The 18442-nt window shown below is 53.7% G+C and overlaps 1 protein-coding gene across 1 annotated transcript in view; it reads right to left on the bottom strand.

Moving 5' to 3' along the window:
* Positions 1-4143: 4143 nt before the first annotated feature.
* The window catches only part of ACAP3 (ArfGAP with coiled-coil, ankyrin repeat and PH domains 3), a 109262-nt gene continuing 94963 nt past the window's right edge, over positions 4144-18442 (bottom strand). Inside the window, exons 16-25 of the mRNA XM_064171703.1 lie at positions 17781-17850; positions 17585-17679; positions 16006-16220; positions 14580-14684; positions 13998-14099; positions 11997-12089; positions 10778-10998; positions 9924-10033; positions 8686-8796; positions 4144-8568 (exon numbers count right to left, since the gene is read on the bottom strand). Of these exons, the coding sequence (XP_064027773.1) occupies positions 8421-8568; positions 8686-8796; positions 9924-10033; positions 10778-10998; positions 11997-12089; positions 13998-14099; positions 14580-14684; positions 16006-16220; positions 17585-17679; positions 17781-17850 (1270 nt within the window). The 3' untranslated portion in view covers positions 4144-8420. The remainder of the gene's footprint in view (positions 8569-8685; positions 8797-9923; positions 10034-10777; positions 10999-11996; positions 12090-13997; positions 14100-14579; positions 14685-16005; positions 16221-17584; positions 17680-17780; positions 17851-18442) is intronic.

Below are 18442 nucleotides of genomic sequence, written 5' to 3'. Positions count from 1 at the left end.
TCCAGGTTAAAAGGGGAAGGTGTCCTAGCTCCAGGTTAAAAGGGGAAGGTGTCCTAGCTCCAGGTTAAAAGGGAAGGTGTCCTAGCTCCAGGTTAAGAGGGGAAGGTGTCCTAGCTCCAGGTTACAAGGGGAAGGTGTCCTGGCTCCAGGTTACAAGGGAATGGTGTCCTGGCTCCAGGTTAAGAGGGAAGGTGTCCTAGCTCCAGGTTAAGAGGGAAGGTGTCCTAGCTCCAGGTTACAAGGGGAAGGTGTCCTAGCTCCAGGTTAAAAGGGGAAGGTGTCCTAGCTCCAGGTTAAGAGGGAAGGTGTCCTAGCTCCAGGTTAAGAGGGGAAGGTGTCCTAGCTCCAGGTTAAGAGGGGAAGATGTCCCAGCTCCAGGTTAAGAGGGGAAGGTGTCCTAGCTCCAGGTTAAGAGGGGAAGGTGTCCTAGCTCCAGGTTAAGAGGGAAGGTGTCCTAGCTCCAGGTTACAAGGGAATGGTGTCCTAGCTCCAGTTAACACAGGCAGCAAGGCAAGAAAGCCTACCCTACATCAACCAAGCCAAAGAAAGAGGAGGGAAGGAGTTTGTCTAGGTTTTTATTAACAGTGTTCCAAGAGACAATAGAAAGGAAGGAAAGGGAGTGGAGGGGGGTGGGGGAAGGGGGAGAGAAGAAGGCAGACACCACAGCAACAGCTTTAAAATGGTACAGAGATAATAACACAGAGAATATCTGGTTCCATAGCTAGAGTCAGCACAGGCTGTGTGGGGATGAAGGGAGGCAGGGGGTTAAAAACCGTGTTAGAAAGTTGCACTGAGGAAAGCAGGCAAGTGAAGGAGGGCAATAGGTTAGAGCATATTTACAGCAAGTGTCAGCCCCTGGCAGAGCAGCTCAGCCCTCCCCCCCCCACCCCCCCAAAACCCTGTGCCAGAGCAGTGCTGAGAACCACACCTAGCAGCCCCCACCTGGCTCAAGAACTTCTTGCTCTCTGTGCTGCTTAGGCTGGGAAGGTTTGGGAGCCTTAACCAGGAAGGTTTGGGAGTCTTAGCCAGGAAGAAGCTGCCCTGGGCTGCTTCATCCCTGCAGGCTGTGCAACTTGGCAGCTCCTCCTGCAACCCAGCGGCCACAGGGCTCATGCCGAGGGGCTCCCAGGGTGGGGAATCCACACTGACAGCCAGGAGCTGCTGCTGGAGGGACACGGGTGGGTGCCAAGTGAGACAGCGTTGCAGGTGCACTGAAGGCTCAAAGGCAACCATTTGGCCACCCACAGCATGTCCCCTACTGGGGCATGAGGATGTATGAGCTAAACATGCTGTGAGGAGGGTGCCAGCTGCTGAGATCCGTTTGTGGAGCTCCTCAGCTGGCTTCTGCAGCCAGCCCTACAACCACAGGCAGTCCTCTTGGTGCCTTGGAAACCAGCTTGGTCATTACCCCAACCTCTTGTGTCCCTCTTTCCCACCCCACACCCCTGCAGCTGCCCCTCTCTTCCCACTAACCACTAACCCAGTGCTCAGCAGGGACATCCCCCAACCCAAACTCCATCCGGGCAGACTGACCTGAGTCACATCCCTGTGGAAGCAGCACTCTCGGACTCTCAAACCGAGCCCGTGGCTCCTCACTGTCCCTGCTGCTCTCAGCCCTGCCCCAGACACCTGGCACCAGCTCAGCCCTGCTGCCCACAGCATCGCTCAGCCTGGCTGAAAGCAGAGCGCTCAGGCAGCGAGGAGAGGGCGAGCAGCAGAGCACAACCTGTCCAGCAGGGGGCAGCAGCAGCTGCGCCGCGGCCACTGGACCAGGCAGCTGCTCAGGGCAGCATCTGGGTCGATGCTGCACAGATCCCAGCCAGCTCTGCTGGGCTGAGATCTTCCTGGCCTAGTCCTTGCTCAGCTGGGAAAATCTGCCCCTTCAAAAGGCAACATTTTTGCTCCCCTCATTTTTTCCTCCCTTAAAGGCAAAAAAAATTTCTTCATTAAAGGTAATTTTTTTTCCTCCCTCATAGGCAAATTTTTTTCCTCTCTCATAGGCAAATTTTTTTCTCCCTTATAGTCAACATTTTTTCTCCCTTATAGGCAAAATTTCTTCTCCCTTATAGGCAAAATTTCTTCTCCCTTATAGGCAAAATTTCTTCTCCCTTATAGGCAAAATTTCTTCTCCCTTATAGGCAAAATTTCTTCTCCCTTATAGGCAAATTTTTTTCTCCCTTATAGGCAAAATTTTTTTCTCCCTTAAAGGCATTTTTTTTTCTCCTTAAAGGCAATTTTTTTCCTGCCTTAAAGACAAAAGATTTTCTCCCTTAAAACCAAAAATTTTTTTCTCCCTTAGAGCCAATTTTTTTTTTCTCCCTTAAAGCCAAAAATTTTCTCCCTTAAAGTCAAATTTTTTTCTCCCTTAAAACCAAATTTTTTATTTTCTCCCCTAAAGCCAAAAACTTTTTCTCCCTTAAAGGCAAAAAAAAAAAATTCTCCTTAAAGGCAAAAAAAATTCTCCCTTAAAGACAATTTTTTTTCTCCTTAAGGCAAATATTTTTTTCTGCCTTAAAGATATTTTTTTCCCCTCCTTAAAGGCAATTTTTTTCCCCTCCCTTAATTTTTTTCTCCTCTTGGAAAACAGGATGAAGAGAGAGGTTTTAGGTTGGAGTGGATGATCTTGGAGGTCTCTTCCAACCTGGCTGATTCTAAGAGGGTCCCAGCACACATAGCACTAAAGAGCAGTTTGGGCATGAGAGATGTCAAACAGGACTGTGCCCCAGCTGGAGGGGAAGGAGGCAAAACAGAACCCAAAGTGTTTCTGTACTTCCCTGCAGCCTGCTTGGCCATTTCCTTTTGCTTGAAAGCAAATCTTTCCAGGCAGCTTCCCCACTCTCCCCTCCAAACTCCTAAGCACACAGCCCAAAGAAAACCAAATGAAGACAGCAAGCATTGAGAAGTGCCTCCTCAGCAGCATTGCTTTTGCTTGCCCTGGTTTTGCTAGAGAAGCTGCAAGGGTGGACTCAAGTGGTTGGTTCTGGTTCAAAACTGGAGGCATTTTAGTGCCTTAAGACAGTGATAGAAAGGAAAAACAGAATAGGGAGAGAGAAAACTGTGATGAGGAGGTGTAGGGGTGGGAGGTGAGGAAATCAAGGCAGGTTTGTCCTGGTTTTGCATGGGAATCTGCAAGGATGGACTCAAGTGGTTGGTTGTGGTTTAAAACTGGAGGCATTTTAATGCCTTAAGACAGTGATAGAAAGGAAAGTAATAGAAAGGAAAAAGAGAATAGGGAGGGAGGAAATTGGGATGAGGAGGTGTGGGGGGTGGGAGGTGGGGAAATCAACCAGGTTTGTCCTGGTTTTGCTTTAGAAGCTGCAAGGATGGACTCAAGTGGTTGGTTGTGGTTTAATACTGGAGGCATTTTAAAGCCTTAAGAGAGTGATAGAAAGGAAAAACAGAATAGGGAGAGAGAAAACTGTGATGAGGAGGTGTAGGGGTGGGAGGTGGGGAAATCAAGGCAGGTTTGTCCTGGTTTTGCATGGGAATCTGCAAGGATGGACTCAAGTGGTTGGTTGTGGTTCAAAACTGGAGGCATTTTAGTGCCTTAAGGGAGTGATAGAAAGGAAAAAGAGAATAGGGAGGGAGGAAATTGGGATGAGGAGGTGTGGGGGTGGGAGGTGGGGAAATCAAGGCAGGTTTGTCCTGGTTTTGCTTTAGAAGCTGCAAGGATGGACTCAAGTGATTGGTTGTGGTTTAAAACTGGAGGCATTTTAGTGCCTTAAGACAGTGCTAGAAAGGAGAGTGCTAGAAAGGAAGAAGAGAACAGAGAGGGAGAAAACTGTGATGAGGAGGTGTGGGGGTGGGAGGTGGGGAAATCAAGGCAGGTTTGGGGAGAGGGGAAATAAAAGATTCCCTAAGCAATGCTACAAAAGGAAAAAGGGGAGGAAGGGGGAAAAAAAGAAAACCCAACCCTGACATTAAATACAGACAAACTGTATTGAATTAAAAAAGAAATTGCACTAGGCCTCTGGGCACATGAAGAATAAATTAAATACTTAAATCTCACTGATTAAAAAGACAGCAACACACACACAAAAAAAATCAGAACAGAAACATCAAACCCCCTCCCTCCCCCCCCCCCCCCACACACAGCCCCCTACCCCCCAGCCCACCCCCCCAAATACTGTACTGTAGGAAAAGTGCACAAAGTTGCTTTATACATTGACTCTAAATAGTTCAAAGTACCAATACATGTTAAATAGAGGAATTGTCTTGCAAGACACTGCCCTTTTGCATCACTATTTACACAGGGTTGAACTTCAGCTGCTTCAGCAGTTGAGTCTGAGCTTCAATTGGACCTAAAACTGTACATGATTTGCTTGGGTTTGTTGTCTTCTCCTCCTCCTCCTCCTCCTCCTCATCGGTCACTGCTGCTGAGGTGTGAAATCAAATGAGCCAAAGTGGACCCCAGTTCTCAACTGGGTCTTGTAGAAGCAGCTGGGAATGCAACTGGGAGTGGATGGAGCTGCTGTACATGGCAGAAAAGAAAGCATTGCCTGAGGAGGAGCATGCTGGAAGTCATCCATGGAGGGGCACCATGGCAGTGGTCAAACAGCTGATTCACTCTCCCTCAGATCTCTGATGTACCCTGAGAGGTGCCAGCCTGGAGTCAGAGTGGCTTTTGGCTAGCAAAGGGCACAGCTGAGAGTCATCCATGGAGGAGCACCATGGCAGTGGCCAAATAGCAGATTCACTCTCCTTCAGATCTCTGATGTACCCTGAGAGGTGCCAGCTTGGAGTCAGAGTGGCACAGCTGAGAGTCATCCATGGAGGAGCACCATGGCAGTGGTCAAACAGCTGATCACTCTCCCTCAGATCTCTGATGTGCCCTAAGAGGTGCCAGCTTGGAGTCAGAGTGGCTTTTGGCTAGCAAAGGGCACAGCTGGAGGGGACATCAGCAGGGAGAGATCTGCTTAGTGCACAGCAGGATAAAAAGGGGAGAGGATTATCCAAGAGAGCTCCTTACAGAGAACCTCTCAGCTCCTAAATCAGGAAGCAGAGTGAGTGAGTTCCTGGCTGGGCATCGGTTCCTGTGCTGAGCACTCCTAGTGCTGGTGTGGATGCCAGAGGGTGAGCAGCAGGACCTGAGCAGAGGCAGAGTCCTGCTGAAAGCAGAGACATGCTTAAGGACGTTGCTGCATTGCTAGCAGCTCAGCACCACGACTTGTGCCACTGGGCAGCAGCACCCAGCACCAGCTGAGCTCTGCTGCAGCAGGAGCTCTGCAGGGCATTGCCCACAGCTGATCTGTTTAAGAGCACAGATCAGCTCCTGGCCCCACTCAGGCTGGCAGGAACACCACCAGCAGCAGTTGCAAAGCCAAGTGGGCTCAAGTGACAAGGAAAGGGTGGCAGATGGGGCAGTGATGCACAAGTGAAGGCAGCACCTTGCCCAGTGAGGAAGCCCATTTATATTAGGGTGACTTGGACCAGAAAGAAGACAAAGGACCAAGAGGTGAAGCTCCATGAGAGTGCTGAGTGGCAACCTCGGGGCAATCCTGCACCAGAGAAAGGCTGAGTGGGCAGTGGTGCTGTGGCTCTGCCCTCACACAAGCATCAGGAAGCAGGGCATTGGACCCAGGGCACGGCAAGCAGCAAGTGAAGGAGCCCACCTAGCAGCACTGCAGAGCACACATCTGCCCCCCTGGCTGGGGGTCACACAGGTGCGTGCCTGGCTCAGCCCTGACTGCACTCCAGAGCCATAGCTGGCAGCTGCAGGCAGGAGGTGCTGCCTGCTCACAAAGGAAGGGTGCCCTGAGCTAAGGGTTTGCACAGCCCAGAGTTCCTCTGGAACTGAGCTGCATTTCATACCACACTGCCTCACCCCCAGCACACAGCCCCAAAGCACTCCTGAGGCTGCCACAGCTGAGCACAACCTGGGTACAGACCAAGTGGTCTGCCCTCTGCCAAGCCCTGGTGGCATGTCCTACAGCTTCTACCCAGAGAGGAGTTCAGAGGCAGTACTGCCTGGTGAGAGAGGACAGGACAGCTTCAGACCAGCTAAGAAGGCAGAATGGAAGGGGTGCATCTCACCTGCAAGCCCTCAGCAGGGTCACACACAAGCCCAGCTGCAGCAGCAGAATGCTGTGTGCAGAGCAGTGGCCTCCTGGACAGAGTGGGGTGATGGAGAAAAGGCCATCAAAGGGCACTGCCTGTGGTGAAAAGGCTGCTGGGGCCGAGGTCATTCCCTCTTCTTGTCCCAGACTGGTGGAAGGAGATTGGTTTTCAGGGAAGCACAAAAGGCCCTGGGGCCAGATTCTGCACCACTGTGGATCTGCAGCAGCTTCAGCACAGTCCCAAGGACTATTGGAGAATCACAACAGACCACTGGGACCGAGATCAGAACTCAGCACTGGGTGTTCCTGGGGGATTCACTCAAGGGGATCCTGCTCTAGCAGGGGGGGTTGGACTAGCTGATCTTCAGAGGTCTCTTCCAACCCCCACCATGCTTGGGATTCTGTGCATCCCAAAGCTCCAAGGGAGCCAGGAATGGGAAAACAAGAAGACAAAAGATGGACTTCAAGACCCAGACTGCACAGACAGGAGTCTGTGGTCTGGCTGCAGCAAAACCTGGGGGACAGCAGTTCCCACCAGAAGCAGGGACTGCCCCTGGAGCTGAGAGGATATCTCAGCTAGACACTAAGTGGAGTTCCTCTTTGCTCCACTCCTAGACCTGTGGGTGGACACTGAGTGCTGATGGCTCGGTCTGAGGGCAACACCTGCAGTGAAGAGCTGGATCTCTGTTGCTTCAGTGCCTGAGGATGCAATGGCAGCAACAGAAGCAAACCTGCCAAGGCTTTAACCCACCCTGGGCTGCAGCACAAGAGCAGCCAACACACAGAGAGAGGGTAAAGAAGACAAAATGTGCACTGGGTGGCCAATCAGATGCTTGTGTGTGGCTGCTGATTGCATGCAGGAGGATGGGGAGCTCTGCCTGCTGTTCCTGGGAGATGCTGATCCCCCCTCAAGACCCCAGCACTATCTGTAAGGCACTATGGCCCAACCCTAGACCAGCAGCCTAGGTGCCCAGGCAGGCTGAATCCCAGCTGTGGACTGGAAAAGCTCCAACGTTGACTGCAGCTGAGGGCATTCTGAAGAGGCTCTTAGAGCTGCACACCTCAGCTTGGCATCCAGACTCCTAGCCAGAGGATAACCTGCCAGCGGTATGAGCATCCTCCCAAACCAGGATTGCATGAGGAGCTCCTGTGGCATGATCCCAGTCGACTCAGATCATAAACCACAGCAACAAAGTGCTCCAAGTAGAAACTAATTCCCCCCAACTCCAGCAAAGAGCAACACAAGAAAAAGGAAAGAAACAAAGGTCCTGCTGCTCGCTGGAACTCGGGAGCTGCAAAAAGCCCCTGGGCCAGCTGCTGAGATGCCCTACTTACACAGCTTCAGCATGCTGGGGGGAGAGCAGAGAGGGGCAGACATGCAAGCAGAAGTCTCCTCCAGAGAGATGGAGAGTCAGAAATCCAAAGAGTGACCAAAAGCAAACAATCTGAACCCAAGTCCAATGGCATCGTGCAGCAGCCGCGCGGGCGGCGGGAGCTGGAGGTGGCTTTTTCTTCCCTGACACACAGCCCATCGCCAGCAACAGGCTTCTCCCAGCCTCCCCCCAAAATGCAACAGCTAGCACTGCTGCTTCCAAAACGCTGTGCAGGCTGCATCTTGGCCCAGGAAGCAGGTGAGCTATGGCTTTGACCAGCTAACCACCAAGGGCAATGTGGAAAAAGGGGGGAGCGTGGCTGCTCTGGTCCTGAGAGCGATTGAGGTCTCGATCCTACCCCTTCTCTTGTGCCTTCTGGGGCACAAAACAGCCTGGTCCTGACTCGGAGGTCTTCTCAGAGTTTTCTGAACTGCTTTGCCCCCAGCAGCTCCCAGCAGCTGTGGCAGTCCCATGAGAGAGAGAGAGAGCAAGGCTGCTGGTCACGCTGGCAGGAGGAGAAGGTTCCACATCAGGATCCCTTCCGACGTGTTCAGAGGAGAACTCAGTGCACAGCAACTACACTTGGAGCAGAGACAGCTTCATCCAGTCGTGTTCCTGGAGAGTTTTCTCCTTGTGACACTTTCCTTTCCTTCTCTTCTCTTCTCCTTTGATTTTCAGTTTGTTGGTTGCTTTGTTTAATGCTAAACTCATCTCCCATACTTCTCACACACTCAACTCCACACGCCATGGTCTGTGGTTATGCCCTAGGAGCCTCCTACACAACAAATCAAACCATCCAGTAGTCAAGCATGAGAACTCAATGCTGAGAGTTAAAAAGATCCCTTCTCCTTCCTGTGTGCATCTCAACCTCTATGTGCAGGCATCAAGAACAGACCAAGAAACACCAATATACCAAGGATGGGGCTTCTCAGGGCTTCTGGAAGTTCAGCCCAGCTTCAAGACAGCAAAGGGGAGGTTGGGGGAGTTGTCACTAACACTCATCTATATTAAGGCTGATGAACTCCTGTATACACTTCCTGTACTGCAGCTCAGTAGGGCTGTTGCTGGGATATTGACCTGGCTGTCCAAAGGGACCTTCTGCTTCCCGCATCTCCTCGTTCATTCGAGCCAGACGCAGCCTGGAGCGAGACAGGGAGAAAGCACAAGGGAGAGAGGCTTGGTTAGTCCTTCCCTGATGGCTGTCTCCAGGTCGTGCTCCTTGTGCACAGGGGCTGGGAAGCCCTGGCTGCACTTACAAGGTGACAATGTCTGCGTTGGCTGCTTGGACAGCAATACTGAGAGGGTCTTGCCCATCGCCATCCACCGCGTGCTGGTTCGCCCCTCGCTTGAGGAACAAGCAGACCTGACTGCAGGAGGGAAAGAGGACAGCATCAGAGCAGAGCTTCCAGCTCCACCACCCCACAGTGCCACAGGCAGAGGGCTCTGTGCTTCCATAGGCAGGCAGAGCCTTGCCTAGATTGGTTGGAGTTGGGAAACACTGCAAGGGCATGGAAAAAGGAATGGCTGTAGAGGGGCCCCACTACCCCCTACCTAGCATCATAGAACCAGGGAAGCATTCTGCTTGGAAGGGACCTTGCAGATCATCAAGCCCAACCTCTACCCCAGCACTGCCAGGGCACCACCAAACCATGGCCCTCAGCACCTCATCTACACAGCTCTGAAAGCCCTCCAGGGGTGGGGACTCCACCACTGCCCTGAGCAGCCTGGGCCAGATCTTGGCAACCCTTTTGGGGATGAAGTTGTCCCCCTTGGCCAACTTGTCCCCCAGCTGGCTCCAACCTCCTTTCAGGGAGCTGCAGAGAGCCAGGTGGTCTTCCCTCAGCCTCCTTTCTCTCCCAGCAAGCCCAGGTCTCTCAGCTGCTCCTCACCAGCTTCACTGCCCTTCTTTTGACACTCTTTGGCACCTCAATGCCCTTCTTGGCATGAAGGACAACTATCCTTGAGACAATCAAGGTGCTGATGTGACCTAAAGAGCCATGTTTTGAAGCAAATTCACCAAACCCCAGCTTCCCTGCCCACCTCACCCCACGGCTCTGGCTGTCAACACTGAATCTCAACCCAAGGTGGGGGGAGGAACTTCATAGAATCAGTCAGGGCATTGCTCAGAGCAATCCCACAAATAGCAGCTCTGCAGGAGCCAGCCTGACTCTGCTTTGCTCCCTTGCCCTTGCTTTTGGCTTCCCAGCTGGCTCCAGCCTCTGCCAAGCCCTCCATGGCAGGCATCTTTTTGGGAAAGGGGGATGGGGAGTGGGCATTTATCCTGCCCCAGACATCCAGGGGAGCAAGAATCAGAGAGTCACAGAATCAGGCAGGACTGGAAGGGACCACAAGCATCAGCCAGTTCCAACCCCCCTGCCATGGCCAGGGACACCCTACCCTAGAGCAGGCTGCCCACAGCCTCAGCCAGCCTGGCCTCAAACACCTGCAGGGACGGGGCCTCAACCTTGTCAGAGCAAAGGCGCAAAGAGCTTACCCAGTGTGCCCCAGGTACGTGGCATGATGCAAAGGAGCTCGGCCTCGGCTGTCTCTTTGGTTAACATCTGCCCCATTCTGCAGCAGGAACTCACAGGCTATCAGGGAGCCCTGGCAAGGCAGAAGACAGGAGCCATGAGCACGCAGCAGGCTGCCGCTCGCCCAGCGCCAGCGCCACCTCGGCTACAGCCCAGACCCCACCTCCCCAAATCATAGAATCAAACAGGTTGGAAGAGACCTCCAAGCTCATCCAGTCCAACCTAGCACCCAGCCCTAGCCAGTCAACTACACCATGGCACTAAGTGCCTCATCCAGTCTTTTCTTGAAGACCTCCAGGGATGGTGCCTCCACCACCTCCCTGGGCAGCCCATTCCAATGCCAATCACTCTCTCTGCCAACAACTTCCTCCTTACATCCAGCCTATACCTACCCTGGCACAGCTTGAGACTGTGTCCCCTTGTTCTATTGCTGGTTGCCTGGGAGAAGAGCCCAACCCCCACCTGGCTACAGCCTCCCTTCAGGGAGTTGTAGACAGTAATAAGATCACCCCTGAGCCTCCTCTTCTGCAGGCTGCACACCCCCAGCTCCCTCAGCCTCTCCTCATAGGGTTTGTGTTCCAGGCCCCTCACCAGCTTTGTTGCCCTTCTCTGGACATGCTCCAGCACCTCAACATCTCTCTTGAATTGAGGGGCCCAGAACTGGACACAGCACTCAAGGGGTGGCCTGAGCAGTGCTGAGTACAGGGGCAGAATAACCTCCCTTGTCCTGCTGCCCACACTGCTCCTGAGCCAGCCCAAGGATGCCATTGGCTCTCTTGGCCACCTGGGCACACTTCCAGCCGCTGCCACAGCTCACCCCCATCACAGCTTGGATCAGAGGAGTCTTGTTCTCATCCTCATCGTTCACCCAGTTGATTTCAGCACCGTGTGCAAGGGCTTCTGCCATGAGGGGCAGGTTTCGGGCTTGCGCCGCTTTGTAGATCAACAACCCAGGGTGCAGCTCCCGCAGGTCCTCCAGGTCTGACGCCTCCTGCTCGATCTCTGCTTCGCCGCTCGACTCCTCTGACACCTCACACTCTAAGAGGCAAAAAAGGATGGAGAGAGGTGACCCAAAAGCTTCACCTTTCCAATTTCTTACCTGCCCTGTGGTTCTTGCCACCAGGCTGTCCTGTAAGGGGCTCAGAGCACTGGCACAGGCTCCCCACAGAGGTTGTGGGGGTCTCCTCCAGCCCCGTCTGGATGTGTTCCTGTGTGACCTGAGTTAGATTGGATGGTCCTGCTCTGGCAGGTTGGGAGGTTGGACTTGAAGAGGGGAAATTCAAACCAGATGTTAGGAAAGGGATCTTTCCAGGGAGGGTGGGGAGACACTGGCACAGGTTGCCCAGGGAGGTTGTGGAGCACAGAAGCACCCAATGTGATCAAAGATCACATTGGGTGCTTCTGTGCTCCACAACCTCCCTGAAGGTGTTCAGGACCAGGTTGGATGAGGCCTTGAGTGACCTGTTGTAGTGGGAGGTGTCCCTGTCTATGGCAGGGAGGTTGGAACTAAAAGACCTTTGAAGTTCCTTCCAACCTAAACCATTCTATGATCTATGGAGGTCCCTTCCAGCCCCTGACATCCTGTGAGCCTGTGACCTCTACAGATTCCTCCCAACCCAGTGCGTTCTGTGCCCTGCCTGAGCTGTGTCACCACCTAGGGCCAGCACATTGGTGTATTTTGGTGACCTCCATGGACACAGGCAGGGTGCACTGGAGGTGCAAGCTCAGCCTGTTGCAGAAATGTCTCATCTGCTTATTTGCATCTCATTAACTGTGTTCTGCAAACCTGTGCCAAACAGCAGCTGCGCTGGACAGGAACCAAGATTCCCTCCTCTGCCCCGAGGAGCTGAACTCCTTCTTCTCCTACTCTGACCTGAGCTAGATTGGATGATGCTGCTTTAGCAGGGAGGTTGGACTCGATGAACTCCTTGAGTCCCTTCCAACCCCTGACATCCTATGAGTCTGACCATGCACCCGACCTAAGCAGTGGCCACCTCCCCACACTGCCAGCAGCAGCAGCAGCCTGTGCCACCTACCTTCCTCTGTCACGCTGTCCACCACCGAGCCGAACACCAGGATGTCAGTGCTGCCATCTGTGCTTCCTCCCAGCCCACTGTCGCTGCTCAGACCTGCAGGGCCAACAGAAGACAAACCAAGCCCATTTTAATACAGGGGCAGTGCAGTGGCAGGCCCAGCTGAGCTCAGAGGGGATGGGAGGGCTGCGCAGAGCATCACACACACACGGCACCAGGCACCGCTGCAAAGGGAGAGGGAGGTGGAACTGCTACCCCTTTGAGCCCCACTCGACACCACTGCCCGAGGGAGAACTGCAAAGCCTTATGGTGGCCACGTCCCACAGCCTGCCCTTCATGCAGGGATGCTCCAGCACTGCCATGGCACTTTGGGCTGCTGAGGACAGCCCTGGCTGCAATCCATGAGGGACGCCGTGACGTGGACTGGAGCAGAGCAGCAGCAGAGACAGGTTTGCAGCAGGGTGTGCAGTGCCACGAGCAAAGAAAGACACTGCTCTGCTCTCACCACTGATCAGCAGCCCAGTGCCCACTCTCCTCAGAGCTTCTCAAGCTGGCACCGGGGCACCTGCCAGTGCATTGCTCTTCTGGCAGATTGCTGCCCACGGCTGGGGCAATCATTGTTAACAGCCAAATGTCTTCAGCCAAGCTCTTCAAGCACTGTCCACTGGCTCACTCCACCTGCACAGACAGCCCCTTCCCTCTCCTCACAGTGCTTCCCACCTTCCCTGCTTAGCTGGTGACCACTACAGACACAAGTAATGCAGTCACAAGGAGATGAAGCAGCTTGTCTAAGGACACACAATGTGTCAGTGGCAGAGGAACGCTGCTCCTTTTCCAGCTGGCACCCAAAAGCAGTCAAGATAATGACAGAAAGAAGGAAGGATGGGCAGGAATTGCTCCTGTGGCAACAGGGATGGGTACAGCACTGTGTTACATCACACCAGCAGCTCGATTGCCTTAAGGATAGTTGCTTCTCACTCCAAGAAGGACACTGAGGTGTTGCAGAGTGTCCAGTGAAGGGCAACAAAGGAATGTCTGGCTCCCCTGGGAGCTCAGGATGGAGCCAGCTTCTTGCTGTCTTTAACTTCCCAGTTAAACTCCCTGGAGGTGTTCAAGGCCAGGTTGGATGAGGCCTTGAGCAACCTGTTCTAGTGGGAGGTGTCCCTGCCTATGGCAGGAAGGTTGGAACTGGCTGAGCTTTGAGGTCCCTTCCAACCTAAACCATTCTATGATCTATGGAGGTCCCTTCCAACCCCTGACATCCTGTGAGCCTGTGACCTCCACAGATCCCTCCCAACCCAGTGCATTCTCTGCCCTGGCCTGAGCTGTGTCACCACCTAGGGTCAGCACATTGGTGTATTTTGGTGACCTCTGTGGACACAGGCAGGGTGCACTGGAGGTGCAATCTGTCTGGATGTGGTCCTCTGTGATCTGTGCTAGATTGTGTGCTCCTGCTCTGGCAGGGGGGTTGGACTCAATGATCAATTTGGGACACAGGCAGGGTGCACTGGAGGTGCAATCTTCCTCTGATCTGTGCTAGATTGTGTGCTCCTGCTCTGGCAGGGGGTTGGACTTGATGATCTCTTTGGAACACAGGCAGGGTGCACTGGAGGTGCAATCTTCCTCTGATCTGTGCTAGATTGTGTGCTCCTGCTCTGGCAGGGGGTTGGACTTGATCATCTCTTTAGAACACAGGCAGGGAGCACTGGAGGTGCAATCTTCCTCTGATCTGTGCTAGACTGTGTGCTCCTGCTCTGGCAGAGGGATGGGACTCAATGAGCTATTTGGGTCCCTTCCAACCGCCAAGATCCTGTGATGCTGTGAGCTGTGAATTTGGCTGAATGGAAAGGGGAAAAAAAAAAGAAAAAGAAGGAAAAAATAAAAAGGAAAAAAAAAAAAAAAAGGGGAAAAAAAAAAATTTACCAAACTACCTCTGAAGCTTGAATTGGAACAAGTTAAATTTGGGTGTCTCTTTTGCTGCTAGCTGCCAGAGCGTCACCTTACCTCCGTCCAGGAGGAACGGCGTACCGCTCCCACCGGGACCAATGCCACTGCCACTCCATGGGCCACCTGCTAGCGGATGCTGCATAGAGATGTGGCTGGCACCTAGAGGAAGGTGGGAGGGAGTATGAGGGGGGTGTTCACTGTCACAAAACACCACAGAAAAAATAAAAGAAAAATAAAAAGGGAGAAAAGAGGGGGAAAAAAAAATCATCTGTGGCGAGAGCGGCTATGAAAAAACAACCAACCAAGGAACACAGCCTGAGAGAAAAATGGAAAGGCAAAAACTAAAAGCAGGAGTGGGAAAAAAAAAAAAAGGGATGGACAGCCTGGGAGTGAAAAAAAAAACACCAAACAACTCTCATCCAGCAGAATGCAAACAGCAGGGACTGGCTGGATGGGGATATTCGAAGAGCGAGTCCGAAGAGAAGAGCCATGGGTTGGAGTTGGTGCAATGAACTCCACATTGCTCCTCTGATAGATTTACTCTCTCTCTCTCCAGGGAGGGATTTAAGTCTGGTGCCCCTAGAAAGAGCTGGGAGGCAAAAAAAGTGGCAGGAGCAGAGACACTTTGTTGGTACTTACTGCGTGGGCCAGAGCCAGCGCCGGTGTCGAAGTAGGAGAAGAGGGAGTCCAGCTCGTCGGGGCAGAAGAGGGAGTCTCGGCGGAACTTCCTCTCCAGCGTGGCTGCTGTTGGGCACAGGTTTGCAGAACACAGTCAATGGGATGCAAATAAACTGAAGAGACACTTCTACAACAGCTCTGTTGGTACAGGCTGAGCTTGCACCTCCAGTGCACCCTGCCTGTGTTCCAAAGAGATCATCGAGTCCAACCCCCCTGGCAGGGCAGGAGCACACAATCTAGCACAGACCAGAGGAAGATTGCACCTCCAGTGCACCCTGCCTGTGTTCCAAAGAGATCATCGAGTCCAACCCCCCTGGCAGGGCAGGAGCACACAATCTAGCACAGATCAGAGGAAGACTGCACCTCCAGTGCACCCTGTCTGTGTTCCAAAGAGCTCATCGAGTCCAACCCCGTGCAAGAGCAGGAGCACACAATCTAGCACAGACCAGAGAGGAAGATTTCAAATCCAAAGCACCCTGCCTGTGGCCCAAATTGATCATTGAGTCCAACCCCCCTGCCAGAGCAGGAGCACACAATCTAGCTCAGATCAAGGAAGACTGCACCTCCAAAGCACTCTGCCTGTGTCCCAGATTGATCATTGAGTCCAACCCCCTGCCAGAGCAGGAGCACACAATCTAGCTCAGATCAGAAGAAGATTGCACCTCCAAAGCACTCTGCCTGTGTCCCAGATTGATCATTGAGTCCAACCCCCTGCCATAGGCAGGGACACCTCCCACTAGAACAGGCTTCTCAAAGCCTCATCACACCTGGCCTTGAACACCTCCAGGGAGGTTGTGGAGCACAGAAGCACAGAAGGGGATCAAAGATCACATCTCCACAACCCCCCTGGGCAACCTGTGCCAGTGTCTCACCACCCCCACTGAAAAGAGCTTCTTCCTAACATCCATTTTACATCTTCAAGTTTAAACCCCCAGTCCCTGACCACTCTTTCTGTGAAAACCTCGTTCCAAATGTCCAATCTAAACCTCCCCAGCCTCAGCTTGAGGCCATTCCCCCTTCTTCTGTCTCCAGTTCCCTGTGAGCAGAGCCCAGCAGCAGCCCCTCCACAATGTCCCTTCAGGTAGCTGTAGGCAGCAATGAGCTCTGCCCTCAGCCTCCTCTTCCTCACACTACCCATCCCCAGCTCCCTCACTCTCTCCTCATCAAATTTATTCCCCAGGCCCTTCCCCAGCTTCGTTGCCCTCCTCTGGACCTGCTCCAGCACCTCCCCATCCCTCATGCCTCGCAGTGCCCCAAACTGAACACACCACCAGAGCCAAGTCCCAGGGGACCATCCCCTCCCAGCCGCTGCCGGCCACAGGAGCTTAGCGCAGCTGTGCCCACACCTACAAAGGCAGGTGGGCAGGGGGGCAAGGGAGGTGCCCACCTGAGGAGAGCATGGCCGGGGAAGCGTTGCCTGCCTCGTGGCGATGCTTCCTGCGGGCCGTGGGCGCCCTGGTGGTGCTGTTGTGCCTCTGGCACTTCTTGACGCACCAGCGGCGCGGCTTGCGCTCGCTCTCCCCCAGGCTCTCCCCGCTGGGCAGCTTCTTCAGGAACTTCTTCTCCACGTACTTCACCTTGATCCAGGCCTCCTTGTCCTGCCTGAGAGAAGGAGGGAGTGAGGCTGCACACGGAGCCACCACTCGCCCGAAGCCTCGGGGAGATGGCTCGCAGGGTGTCCGGGGTAGGGACCATCCAGTCCAACCTCCCTGCCAGAGCAGGGCCACTCAGGACAGCCTAGCTCAGGGCACGCAGGAGCACACCCAGAGAAGGGCACAAGAGCAGGTGAAAGGCCTGGAGCACAGCCCTGGGAGGAGAGGCTGAGGGAGCTGGGGGGGTGCAGCCTGCAGCAGAGGAGGCTCAGGGCAGAGCTCATTGCTGTCTGCAGCTGCCTGCAGGGAGGCTGTAGCCAGGTGGGGTTGGGCTCTGCTGCCAGGCACCCAGCAACAGAAGAAGGGGACACAGCCTCAAGCTGTGCCAGGGCAGGTTCACGCTGGATGTGAGGAGGAAGTTGTTGTCAGAGAGAGTGATTGGCATTGGAATGGGCTGCCCAGGGAGGTGGTGGAGTCTGTGTGGCTGGAGGTGTTCAAGGAAAGCCTGGATGAGGCACTTAGTGCCATGGTCTGGTTGCTTGGCCAGGGCTGGGTGCTAGGTTGGGCTGGATGAGCTTAGAGCTCTCTTCCAACTTGGTTGGAAGCCCATTCCAGTGCCAAGCACTCTCTGGCAACATCTTCCTCCTAACATCCAGCCTGAACCTGCCCTGGCACAGCTTGAGGCTGTGTCCCCTTGTCATTAGATCCCCTCTTCTCTTCACCAGACCAAACAGCCCCAGGTCCCTCAGCCTTTCCTCACAGAGCAGTGCTCCAGCCCCTTCAGCATCTTCATAGCCATCCCTTGGACTCTCTCCAGCAGAACCCTGCCCCTACTGACCTGGGGGAGCCCAAAATCGAACAGAATATTCCAGGTGAGGTCTCACCATGGCAGAGTAAAGGAGAGCTGCAGTTCAGGGGTCATTTTATCAGCCTGGCTTTGAGTCTTAGAAGTCATCAAGGCCTGCATTAAGCAGGGAGAGTTTCCCAAGCCTTAAGTCATCTCCCACTTCAAAGAAGAACTAAGTGCAGGCTTCAGCTGAGAGCGGAGTGAGATGTTCACCCCTAGGCAACGCCACGGGCTTCAGTTACAGCTATTTGACAGGTCCCAGAGCAGCTGTAAAGCCAGCAAGCCCTGGCTGCCAAGCATGTCCCACCAGGTTGCTGGCTGGGAGTGTCCCACTGACCTCTCTGAAAGCCCAGCTCAGGTTGGCTAAGGTGAGGTAGGTGCACCTGAGGTAGTTGGGACCCTCAGTGAAGGGTCACTCCCTTCACCCAGCTCTGCGGAGCGCTCAGGCTGCTGGAGCTGCTGTGTGGCTGGAGCAGCCTTCCCCAGGGCTGAGGGGATCAGTTCTCATGCTGTGCCCTCAGACTCACCTGGAGCTCCCTGCTGTTGGCTTCTTGAGTCCCAGCTCTTCACACTGTGCCTCATAAATCTGATTCATGGTGCTGTTCCCCAGCTCGCACATCAGCTGCAACATAACAGGGAGTGAATGAAATCCTCAGCTCTGGAGCTACCTTCCCTCCATGTCCATCATTTGTCTGTCTCTTGCTGTTCAAAGCCAACACTCACCTTGAGCAACTCTGGCTCCCAGGAATCCAGTGTGAGGGACCGGACCTTGGAGCAGTGAACGCCCAGACTCCTGTTGACCCAAAGGGAAGAAAATGGAGAGGGTTATGTGCCTCAGAGCTTCCCACACAGCAGCAGCTGAACAGGATCAATCTTGTTCTTGGAGAGGGTCCAGAGGAGGGCCACAAAGGTCAGAGAATCATAGAATCAGCCAGGTGGGAAGAGACTTCCAAGCTCATCCAGCCCAACCTAGCAATCAATCAGACCATGGCACTAAGTGCCCCAGCCAGGCTTGGCTGCAACACCTTCAGGGACAGAGACTCCACCACCATCCTGGGCAACCCCTTCCAGGCTCTCACCACCCTCATGCTGAACAACTTCTTCCTAACCTACCCATTTCTTTGAGACCAGCTGGAATTAGGTCTTGAACCTGCATGGAAACCCAGGCAGGCCTTTTTTTCTTTGCCACTTGTTCTTTCCATATTGGAAGGCAAAGGAGGTTTTTTTTCCACTGATGTAGAACTTTGACTTCCTAAGGGTGAGGTTACTTCCTGGGCTATGGCAGTCATGGCCCAGATGAGTTTCCAGTTTGTAGTTCACTCTCTCCTTAAATGAGCACTTGTTTGCCCTTCTGTAATCACACAGCATCACAGCACCATGCAGTG

The sequence above is a fragment of the Pogoniulus pusillus genome, chromosome 36 (assembly GCF_015220805.1).
Source record: "Pogoniulus pusillus isolate bPogPus1 chromosome 36, bPogPus1.pri, whole genome shotgun sequence".
Classification (NCBI taxonomy): domain Eukaryota; kingdom Metazoa; phylum Chordata; class Aves; order Piciformes; family Lybiidae; genus Pogoniulus; species Pogoniulus pusillus.
Note: the sequence above shows the minus strand (reverse complement) of the source record. Positions and strands in the feature narration are given on the sequence as shown.